General features: G+C 44.5%; 1 protein-coding gene across 1 annotated transcript in view; it reads right to left on the bottom strand.

Annotated features, from left to right (window-relative positions):
* Positions 1 to 12,444, bottom strand: part of MRRF (mitochondrial ribosome recycling factor) — a 54,632-nt gene that overhangs the window by 19,854 nt on the left and 22,334 nt on the right. Inside the window, exon 5 of the mRNA XM_044264972.1 lies at positions 12,078 to 12,169. Within this exon, the coding sequence (XP_044120907.1) occupies positions 12,078 to 12,169 (92 nt within the window). The remainder of the gene's footprint in view (positions 1 to 12,077; positions 12,170 to 12,444) is intronic.

Consider the following 12,444-nt stretch of genomic DNA (forward strand, 5'->3'; position numbering starts at 1 on the left):
TGGCACACAGTAATGCCCTCAATAAACATGATCTGTTGTTATTTCCTCAACTGTCAAATGGAGGGGGAGTAATAAAAATGTTCCACTTCTTCCACAGTGAGTGTTGGGAGCAAATGAGCAGACGGTTAAAAAACTCGGCCTACGTACATATTAACTATGTAAAAGCTGTCAATGCTATCAGTAATAAAAACACTGACGATGTCTCCTACGGGTGGAGAGCACAGCAGAGGGGGAGCCAAGCCCTGGCTCTGAGAAAGACTGCCTGCTTTTCCACTTACTAACGTGTGACACGGGGCACAAAGAATCCCATTCCCCTAGGACTCCATCTCTTCAGCTGTAAAAGAGGGCTGTTAGGAATATACGGGAGAGCACCAACAGCGCGTGGAATAGCAGGAGCACACAGGAAGTGCTCGTCTTTGTTCATTCCATAAACGCTGACGGCATTTTGGCATTCTCACTACACACAAGGCCGTGTTCCAGGCCCGGGAACACAACCATGAATGAAACCGATGGAACAACTCATATACATGTTCAACGGAGAGAGGGAAACAAGTAAATAAAACGAACTGTGAGTGACGTAAAGAAAATAAACACCACCATGAGATATGGGAGAATCTTATTATTGTCGCTTAACTAAGGGCCCATTCGCGTTTGCCTGGACATCTGACTCGGATGGCAGGGGCTCCCCTTCAGTAATAATGATACCTAATTTTTGCAGAGCTCTTTTCTCCGTGCCAGCCCTGAGCTGACACAGTCTCCAGGCATTAACTCCATGAATCCTCACAACACTCCGGACATAGTGACACTATTACCTTGCTTTCACAGATAAGAAAAAGGAGGCTCAGACAGATCAAGTAATCTGCTCAAGGCCACACGACAAGTTCCTCGGAGACCTGGATCTGAGCCCTGAGCAGCTGACTCCTGCATTCCAGACCTCCCTTGTTGGTGCTGACAAACAGAAGCAGCTTTTCTTACTAGTGGAGGTGATAAGAATAGCACGGCTCTTACATTAAGGCCTGCTTAGATATATAGTTCATTACTATTTCTCCAGCTCCCCTACAAGTTCAAGTGTAATGGGGAGAAAGGAGAAAGGGAATCTAGAGAGGTCTGCCACAGAAAAGTGATCTGACCTGTTGCCATCAGCTGCCACATTCTGTAGAGAGGCGCAGGACACAAAGTAGAGAGGACAGCAGTGGGGCAGGGAGGACAGAGGAGCAGGGCGGAGAGGAGCCTGTTCTCTGGGGTGCAGCTTTTGCACAGGTGTTGGTGGCACTTTGTCCTCTGTCCATTTTCCACTCTTGATTCCTGATCGCACTTTCTTACGCGTTTCAACCAGAACCTATGTGCTGGGAGGGAGCCCCCGTTTCACACACATGGATCCTAAAGTAGCAGGAGGCACGCCTGAAAAGCTGCAGGCTGGGTGGGAAGCCACACCAGGCACCCTAACAGTGCACGGAGGCCCTCGAGGGCCTGGAAGGCAGGAAGAAACAAGGGACTGGAACCCAGCCAGCAGAATGAGTCGCCCCAAGCAAGCGGGTGGCAAGCAGGCGGGGAGAAGGAAAGGCCTGGAAAAGTAGCGGCAGTGGCTCAAATGCAGTACGCGGCTGTCCCAGCTCGAATGAGGTCCTTCGGCCTTCTTCTCTGACTTTTTCCCCCCTTTCAGGTCTGCTGAGGGTCTGCTCATGTGTAGGCTGTGTTAGAAAAGGGTGTTTCCTGAAATGCACACGTCAGACACACTACTTGGGTATAAGGTCCACAAGGCCCTACAGCAGCTAGTTGAGGAGGCCATAGAGCTGGAAGACGGGCTCCAGGTGGGCAGCCCCATGAGCAATGTGAGAGTGTGACAAGAACCTGGGTTCTAGAAGCAGACATATTTGATCTGAATAATGACCCCTCTCTTTACTAATCTGTGACCTTGAACAAATTAAACTTTCTGATGCCCCAGTTTCCTTATCTGTATTACACCCATCTCAAAACGGTATTCACTGCACCTGGGCACAAGGTGTATGAGATCACCATGAAGAGATGTACACAAGGCATGGAAAAAAAGAAAAAAGGCAGCTATTTAATCCTGTTTATGTAAACTTAAAAAAATATATATATATATATTATATATATATTATATATATACTTACAGGTTTGTACACGCATCTTTTACAATTTGGAAGGATATACATCAAACTTATCAAATTACTTCATGGAAAATTATTTCGGGAATAGTAAAAACTTTTTATTTTTCTGTAGGATTTGAGTTTTTGCAATAAATGCATACCATTTTTACAATTAAGAGGTGAAGAATTATGTATCTAAAAGTTTAGTTCCAGCATATATAAAGACCTCTTACAACTCAACAAAAGGACAAATAAACTCAATTAAAAAATGGGTAGAGGTGCCTGGGTGGCTCAGTGGGTTAATAAAGCCTCTGCCTTCGGCTCAGGTCATGATCTCAGGGTCCTCCGATCAAGCCCCGAGTTGGGCTCTCTGCTCAGCAGGGAGCTGCTTCCCTTCCTCTCTCTGCCTGCCTCTCTGCCTACTTGTGATCTCTGTCAAATGAATAAATAAAATCTTTAAAAAAAAAATAGGTAAAGAACTTCAATAGCCATTGTTCTGAAGATATACAAATGCCAAACAAACCCATGAAAAGACGCTCAGGCTCAGCAGTCATGAGGGAAATACAAAGCAAAATCATGACGAGCTACCACGTCACACTCACTGCGGTGAGGGCAGCAACAATGACCTAGATAATGAGAAGTGTCGGCAAGGGGAGGCAGAAATTAGAGCCCTCATACATTCCTGGTGGGCACAGAAGATATGCAGCCTCCATGGAAAAGCTTGGCAGATCCTCAAAAAGCTAAAAAAAAAAAAAAAGAGCTGTCATATGACCCAGCAACTCCGTTCTTATGGATACACCCAAGAGAATGGCAAGTATATTGACACAGAAGTGTGTGCAATGACCTTCACATGGCAGCATGATTCCTAACAGCCAAAAAGCGGAAACAACTTAAATGTTCATCAACTTACGAATGGATAAATAAAATGTGGTCTATGCCCCTACAATGGAATATTAGTTGGCAATAAAAAGAACAAAGCGCTTACAGATGCTAGAACATGGATGAACGTGAAAGCATTATGCTAACGGAAAAAAGCCAATCACCAAAGACCGAGTAATGTGTGATTCCATCTCTACGAAATGCTCTGATCAGGGAAACCCACAGAGACAGAAAGCAGATTAGTGGCTGCCTGCAGCAATCCCAAGTGGGGCAGGGTGTTTAGAGGATAAAGCTGTGAGCGACTGCTGGCGGGTGCAGAGTTTCTTTTGGGGGTGATGAAAAATGTCCTAAAACTGATTGTGGTGATGATGGCACAACTCTGAACTTACCAAAAACCACTGAATTGGACAGTTGAAGTGGGTGAATTATATCTCAATAAAGCTGTTTAAGAAGGTCCTATGCCTCTCTGGTTCTTGTTATTTAACGGTGCTCATCATGGACAGAGAGTGTTAAGGACAGGAGGCACACCTGGTTCCACACCTGGGGACCCACAGGGCTGATACTGCTCCCTGCAACAGTTCACCATCCCCGCGCAGGGAAGGTCACACGAATGCTCTGCGACAACAGCTACTTTGACAGCGACCACTTAAAACCTACCATTCACTCTCATTGACTGACTTTCTTTCCTCTCGTCACGGGTGTCAGGCCTGTGTCACAGTCCAAAGGCTCTCCCTCCACTCCTGCTCCGCCTCCCCTTTATCCATCTCAGGAGTTTCTCCCAATTAATCTGCCCCAAAGTAAATGTGGTTATTATCCCATTCTACAGATGAGGACACTGAGACACAAAGAACTGAAATAACTAGTGTAAGGTCACATAACTCTCTTTATTGGTTTCCCCGTCACGGTTTTTCTGATGGTAACCTTGGCTCCCCCCCACTTTCCATGCTGCTTCTCCCTAGGGGCACTGCAGCTTCCTGCCCCTGGTTAACTCAACCTGGGACCATCCTTCTCACCTTACCCAGCTTGCTCTCCCCTGGAAAAACCTGGTCATTATTCCTGAGAAGCCATTTGTCAGGATATGTTAGGGCAAAAGCACTTGGGAAAGGGAATTCGGGCTAGGTGAACTGTAACACAGGCTTTTTACTGAAATCTGGTGAAACACCCGGGTCTGAGCCCAAGTAGAATTCTCTCCCATGCTGTCACCTTAGAACAAAGTCTGGGGGAAGGAGCCTTGCCTGGGCACAAGGTGTATCATCCTGGACGATCCCCAGAGGAAAAGTGGGAGCTGATGAGGGCACATCTGACTACTGGGAGGCCTTGCCAAGCAGCTCAGTGGGCTGAGGGTGTTGAGAAGAGCCGAGGCCCCTCTGCTCACCAGAAACACAAAGCAAAGCTCACACCACAGCCAGGGGTGGTCCTCAGATTTTCTTATTTGGGATATACCTACAGATGAGGTATATTCACCTTAATTCATAATTCACCATAATTCATTCAAAGAAACTACTGAATCCTCATTAACAATCAAACTATAGTACTCCTGAGCAACTGAAATTCCAAGATAATTACAACATCATGACTCAACTCCTCCCACCCCTAAAAATGGGGGAGAAGATAGACAAAAAATGCACATGAGGTTGGGGAGGGAGTTAGGAAGAGAGAGAGAGTTAAGGACTAAAAGAGCAATCACTAAACAGAAGTAACATGTCATTGGTTTTACCTCCAAATAATCAGAAAAAGAATGTTTCCAAGAACTCTTTTAGCAGGAGAATTGGATAATGTCAAATAGTATCAGATAAAGGAATTAAAATCGATTAGGTACCTATGACATGCTAAGCCCCACACTAAGAGCACCATGTTATGATATCCCATTCTCCTCACAATCATAGAAATGATTCACATTTTATAGATAAGGAAGCTGAGGCTTCTAATAATTAAGCCGTGGGCACATTCCCCAGACTGCAAGGCACTGGCCGTACATGACAGAGGGGCTCCTTTAATGGACAATCTGCTCAGGAATGCCCCTTCAGTCAGGATGACCCTCTTAGGGGTGCACTGCAGGGGGTCTCCTCCCACCCAATCCCCCTCTTCCTTTCTTCACTGGTGGCAGACCTGCACTCTGTCCCTTTCATGGGCATTTCCTCCCATAAACCTCTTACACATCCGATTCTGTCCCGGCATCTGATTCTCATAGGACCCAAGCTGACATACCCAGAGTGACAGAACAGGGATTTGAACCCCAAAGCCCCTGTGCTTTCCTTTATACCTAGAGATTAAGCGGTAGATAAATCAGGTCGCTAAAACCAGTGATCATTCTCAGACCTTCTCTCCCTGGACTCACGAGCCATGTTGAGCATAGCCAATGATTTTCTTCACTTTAAAATGCTTTGCTGGGTTTCCCAGACCCATGCCCTCCTAGTTCTCTGGCCACTTAGTCTCAGTCTCCTTTGCTGGCTCCTCCTCACTTCCCTGACCCAAAAACCTTGGAGTGGAGCATCAGGGCCACAGCCACCAAACCCCCTCTCTTCATGATCTACATTACCCTATAAAATAATCTCACCTAATTTCACAGCCTCTCCTATAGGTTCACCTCTCCCAGATTTCTCTGGCCCATGCCTGTCCTCTGAACTCTAAACTCATAGATCAAACAGCCCACTTGACCTTTCCACTTAGGTATCTTACAGTATCTCAAAATAAACATGTACAAAACGTGTTCTTCGCTCACACCCAACTTGCCCTTCCACAGTCCGCCCTGTCAGTGAGTAGCACTTCCATCCTTCCAGGTACTCAGACCAAAAACCTTGGCGGCATCTTTGAGTCCTTTCTAAATTCACAACCAACCCGCCAGCAAAACCTGGCAGCTTTTTCTGTAAAACGCATCCGGAATTCAACGAGTTCTCACCAGCTCCACCATGACTAAGCTAACCAGGCCATCATCATGCCTGCGTGAAGCTCCTCACTGGACCCTGTTTTCACCCTTTCCGTCCTACAGGAGAATTCTCAAAAGAGCAACCGGTATGAGCCTTTCAAAACCTAACTCACATCACGTCACTCCCTAGCTCAAAACCCTCCAGTAACTTCCCATTTCATTCCAAGCAAAAACTAAAATCCTTATAAGGGTCTATAAAACTATGGTGGTGGATTTTATGTGTCAATTTAATTAGGCCACAGGGTGCCCAGATATTTGGTCACACATTATTCTAGAAGTTTCTATAAGGGTGTTTTGGGATGAATTTAACATTTAAATCAATATACTGAGTAGAGCAGCTGGTATCTGAGCAGCCCGGAGGGGTCACTTGGGTGCACTGCCGATGGCTGTCTGGCCCTGAAATGTCCACTTCGCTAAGAAATGCTAAGGTTCCCCCTGTTTCCTTGTTTCCCAATTACAGTCCCCCTAGGCTTACCGCTTGCTACTCCCAGCAGAACCAGAAGCAAACCTTAAAGAGCCTTATGACACTGTTAGTAAAAGAGAAAAACTGTCAACAACCAACACATTCAACTGTGAACTAGTTAATGCTGTGTATAAAATGCAACCGCTATGCATCCTTTAAAGAGTGTGGAGGAATTCTCATCAGAGAGTAATGACACATTGTTAAGTTAAAAAACAAATGCAGAACAGTATATGTAATTTAATCCCTTATCATTACAAGAAAAATGGAGGAGACAGAGACACGTGTTTGAATCTGCATAGAAAAAAATCTAGAAAATCAAGGTGCTGAGAATGGTTCCCCATGGAGAGCAGGATGGAGGTATTTTAATTTTTTCTTTAATTCTACTTAAAATAAAATCAGTGCGGACATTGATGAAAAATAACGACAGAGGGGGACAATCAAGGAGGAATGCAACCGCAGCAGGGAATGAGTCAATCACACGTACTTTTATTTCTTCAGTGAATTCATGATTCCTTAGGTTTCTTGAAAGGCAGACATGAGGTCAGCGCTCTCCAACAAGCAGCCTCATTCTACCCTGTGTGGTTTTCTCACTGAAAGTTGGTAAAATGATGAGCCATGGAGTGTGTGTGTGTGTGTGTGTGTGTGCGCGCGCGCACTTGTTTGGGGGCATAATAAAGATGTGAATGAGGTTGGGGAGGAAATATGGCCTGATGGAAAGGATCTCCTGCTCAAAATTTTTCAGGGTCCCCACTCACTTCACTCAGTGAAGGCAAAGAGTAATATTCCAGAGAGACCTGCCATCAGGAGACCAGAATGGGGAAAAAGGCAGTAAAAAAAGACCTGAGTTCTAAACCTACTTCTGCAACTTAGTAGCTTTATGACAACAGGTGTTTCACTTCCGTGAATGGGCACAAGTCAAACAGGCATAAAAACAGTCTCCTGACCTCATGGGAGTGTTGTGAGAATTCAGGGACAAACTATAAGGTATTCAGCACAGCACCCCCATGCACTACCCCTGCACAGCAGGTGGTCAGTAAACAGTACCCCAAATGTGATTACATAAATAGGAAAGAAAAAGTAGAAGGAACGATTTCACTGAATCTGAAACATTAACAGGAATGATCAGAGAATCCATCCAGTAGGCTGACTTCTCTAAATGAAAGAACACTGGCCAGAGGAGAAAACAAGTCTGTACACACTGCCCGTGGATACAGATAGAAGCCTTGGCTCAGTGGTACTGTACCAAGGACAGCTGTGAGGAGAACCTACGCACAGCCAATGGGGCCGGATTCCCAGAGGCCGTGAAGGAGGGCTCCAAGTCTGACCTGTTGTTGATTTAGGATTTGTCTTCCCCCTATTTCCCAAAAGGATCAGAGGCAGATTCTAGTAAAAATCACATTCTCAGCAGATTCATTTAAATAAGAATGTAAGAATCAGAGGACTATAATGAAAACGAGGTCCTAGCCATCATCTGCTGCAACTGCAAATAAAACTTAGCTCTGGGCAGCCAGAGCGAAGCCAGAAAACTTGCAGACCGATCATTAGGCAAAGGAAGAATCAAGATCAATCAGGAAAGGCAAATTCTCCTAGGAACTAAACTTGAAATTTTATAATCAGAATCCAATCCTAAGAACACATGCTTCTGGTTCCCTCACACCTCCCAACCTCCTAACAGAAGCTTCAGCATATTATTTTCCTCCTCACAGCTTTGTCAATTACCAGCTCTCTGACCCGAAACCAATGCCCCATTTCTCTGGATCTCAGCTTCCTCATCCTTAAAATGAACAGTGCTCTTCCCTGTTTATGAAAGGGAACGGAGGAACCTTTGCTAGCATTCACTGGGTGCCAGCTAAGCATCAAAATCTTTGTGTACACTCTCAGTGAAATCTCCCAATAACCACAGAAGGCAAGTCCTGTGAATATTCTACCGATGACCTCCCTGAGACTCAGAGAGGTGGGGACAGCTGCCATTGGCATGCAACTAAAAAGTACGACAGGATGAACCCAACTGCAGGCGTCTGCTGTACCAAGGTAGAAATTTAGCCACAGTACTTTCCCACTTTCCCCGTCTATGTCAAACACCCACCAGGTCCTGGGATGTAGTCGGTATTCAACATATTAGTTCCCTTCCTCACATCCCAGTCCTCCTTTGTCCTAAACTACAATGACATGTATCTAGAAAATTAAGTTTACTAAAATGATATCGGTATCTTATATTTACATAGTTTCTTTCCTCTAAAGAGATTATACGACTTAATCTATTTTCTCTACTAATCCCACCAAATCTCTACCTATCATTATGCATTATTTCACTTATTTTGCAAGTAAGGAACTAGAAGGCAACAGGCTGCTAGGGTGACGTGCCCACGGTCATGTGGAAGTCACTGCCAAAACCAAATAAAAACCTTGGTCCTCTTTATGTCTAAATCAACCTTTATCCTCTCATATGACACAGCCTCCATAATGAAGAACAGATCATTCATTTTTTATCTGGAAAACGACCAAACGTATAATTCAGTAAGGGGCCTCATGACCTTACCACCTTGTCAGAGGGAAGTAAGTATATAAAAAATGAGGTTTGCAGGAGCAGACGGTTTCAGTCCGTCAACTTTCTCTTAGATTACTCCCGTTAACCAACATAAAATAATGTAAAATACAATGTAACAGATCCCCAAGTCTCTGGAAATTTAAGTAAAACTCACTGATCTTTCAAACTTGCATACAATGCACAAAGGCAATCGTTAGGTCCTGCACGCTGCAGAGGGGCACTTTATGTTCACTGGATCCCCGAAGGGAGAATACGATACACAACTGGGCCACTCTCAGAAGAATCCAAGTCAGCAGTGAGCATTTAGCAGCATAAATTCATAGCATCCACAGAATTTTAAAGTTCCGGAGGGACTCCCTGAGAGCAGTCTCTTCATCCTTGTATGTAAGGAAACTGAGGCTCAAAGAGGTTAAGTGGTTTTCCTGCAATTTCACAGACAAAAGAACAAGAACTAAAAAAAACAAATCTGCTGACTACTACTCATTCCACTTGCAAGTCTTACATCTGATGTCCATGAACACACTTAGCGCTTTCCAGAATTACCCATCCAGAAAGACACCGCAAGATCAAGAGCATATACTCGAGCAACAGAAAGACTAAGGATTCAAATCGTGCCTGCCACTTAGAGGCCACGTGATCTCGGGCAGGTCCCTGAATTTCTTTACATGTCAGTGTTTTCACCTGTAAACGGTGGGTAATAGTAAATGCCACAGACAAGCTGCAGACGGCATAAAGAAGGCGACAGCCTGTAAGCTCCGTAAAGACAAACATCAGGTTCATATATCCCCAGCCCTTGGCACAGAGCCTGACACATGATGCATCTGTAAAAATTTACTGAGCAAATTAATGAACTAATCAAGCCAACAGGTACTGGACTTGACCCCAGGGTCTACCTGGTTCTTGAACACTAGGTTCCATTGAGTGATTTCAAAGCAGAGTGTTAAATCTGACTTACAGAATACTCAAAACACAATGGAATAAGAGCCATTTTCTGGTCATATAGCAGGAAAAGCTCAGTGGATTTTCAGTGTTGGGACCGATTACTGTTGCAATCATGAGGCTTTAGAATCAACCAGACCTGGGCTGAGGTCTCAGCTTTAGTGTAAGCTGAGTGACTTCAAAGGATGCTACTTTACCTCTCTGAGGCTAAATTTCCATACCTGCAATAAATGGGGATTGTGTGAGAAGTAAGGTAACACATGTAAAGAAATACAGAATGATGTGCAGCATTAAAACCAAAAAAAACAAAAAAAACAACTCTTACTCTATTTCCCTTCTAGTTAGTTAGAGGCTTCATTCATTCATTTCACTTAGGTCTCAGCTCAAATATCACTTCCTTTCAGGGCACCTGGGTGACTCAGTCAGCTAAGCGTCCGACTCTTGATCTCAGCTCAGGTCAAGAGATCAAGCCCCATTTCAGGCTTCGGGCTCCACACTCAGCATGGAGCCTGCCTGAGATTCTGTCTGTCTCCTTCTCCCTTTCCCCTATGCCCCCCCTCCTCCACTCATGGAAGCTCTCTCTCTCTCACTCCCTAAAATAAGTAAGTCTTTTAAAAAAAAAAGTCACTTCCTTTCTGAACTTTCCTATCTACAATAACCCCCCCCATTCCCTATCCCCTTACATCTCTTATTTCTTTTTCATAGTCCTTATCATCACAGGACATTACACCATGTATTTATTTATCTTTCTGTTTACTGTGCCTATTCAACCAGAAGGTAAGCCCAGGAGGACAGCAGCTTTTTGTTTATTTTGTTTACTGCTATATCTCAGTCACCAGGGAAGTGCTGGCATTTAGATAGTGCTTAACAAATATGCGCTGAATACTAAATGAATTAATTCGATGCTGATTTGGGATCTGCTGTCTGGGAGGCACTGTGCAGGAAGAGGGACTTAAAGATAATTGGCGACAACGGCAGGAGAAACTACTTTGGTCGGTTGTGGAATTTTCCCAGGTTTGGAATCTGTGGAGATCCTTACCTCACCTGGGCCATCCCCGTTGACTCCTGACTGTTCTTGTGTCTACTCTGACCCCCCACAAAAAGTCAACATCGGATCAGATCAGATCAGATCGCTCTGCTTAAACTCCTCCAGTGGGGATGCCTGGGTGGCTCAGTTGGTTAAGCAGCTGCCTTCGGCTCAGGTCATGATCCCAGCGTCCTGGGATCGAGTGCTATGTTGGGCTCCTTGCTCGGCGGGGAGCCTGCTTCTTCCTCTGCCTCTGCCTGCCATTCTGTCTGCCTGTGCTCGCTCTCTCTCCCTCTCTCCCTCTCTCTCTGATAAATAAATAAAATCTTTAAAAAAAAAAAAAATTAAATAAATAAATAAAATAAACTCCTCCAGTGGCTTCCTATTTCAATTAGAGTAAAGCCCACACTCCTTACCACAGCCTGAAAAGCCTTTCCTACCACTCTCTCTCCTGGCCTCCCTGAGTTTCAGACACACTGGTTTTCTTATTCTCAAACATGCCAAGGTCTTGTTACTTCTTTTCTTTTTTAATTTAAAAATAAACATACATTTTTATTCACTTAAAACTCTAAGTTCTATTTACATAATTAACAACATTCTGTTCTAATGCTTGTATTTTTCAGCAAGCAAGGACTAATGTAAAAAATAACACTGCAAGGAGTGTGAGTTGGAGATCGCAAGTGTTGAGGTCTATTCTGATTTGGGGCCTTTGTGCTGGCCGTTCACTCGGCCTGAAAAGCTCTTCCCCTAGGCTGGCCCTTGCTCACCATTCCGTTCAGCAAAAATCTTACCTCTGAGGAGAGTCTTCCCAGGCCATAGTTGTCCCTCCACCGTCACCCTCATCAAGCTGCTCGACTGGGTCCCAGTGCCTTTTCTTTCCTCACAGAATTTCATTACCTGGGATGACTCGGCTATTTATGTGTTCTACCTTCTACCAGAACGCATGCCCCGTACAAACAAGGACTTTGCAGGTTGACTGCTGCATTTCCAGCCGCCAGTACATAGCAGGCACTCAATCAGTATTCCCTCAATCTGTACACTGGATCTCAAAAGACATCAGAGTTCGCCAGAATGAAAGTACAGGTAAGGCACACTACTGACCTACCAGTATCTTGACATGTGGGTTTCCTTCCAAGGACAACTGCCCCATTCCATCAAAATAAGTGAATTTTAACCAAACTTACTTGGGAATGGGTACCCGAATTAGCGTCCCTTCCACTTCTGGGTTCAGATTCATTCCACTTTCTCTTATAGCCTTGATAGCTGCAGCTGTACACTGAAAACCAGATCAAAAGGTAAACAGAATTAGTAAATAATTATTACCAGATGCAAGCCCTCTGTCGATAACTGGCAACCCATCTTGGCAGAACATGGAAACATTTAGTTCTGTTACCAGTAAGATCAGGAAGTTACATTGGTGTAGAGTGCTTTGATCAAGCTGAATAGCAAACTATGTCCACTCCTGGTACCAGTGTACTGCGGGAGGGAAGAAAAGCAAAGAGAAGGAAAAAATAAAAAGAAAACAGCTCTGCTTCTTTGAAAAGATTTCAA

Source organism: Neovison vison, chromosome 9 (genome assembly GCF_020171115.1).
Source record: "Neovison vison isolate M4711 chromosome 9, ASM_NN_V1, whole genome shotgun sequence".
In the NCBI taxonomy this organism is placed as follows: domain Eukaryota; kingdom Metazoa; phylum Chordata; class Mammalia; order Carnivora; family Mustelidae; genus Neogale; species Neogale vison.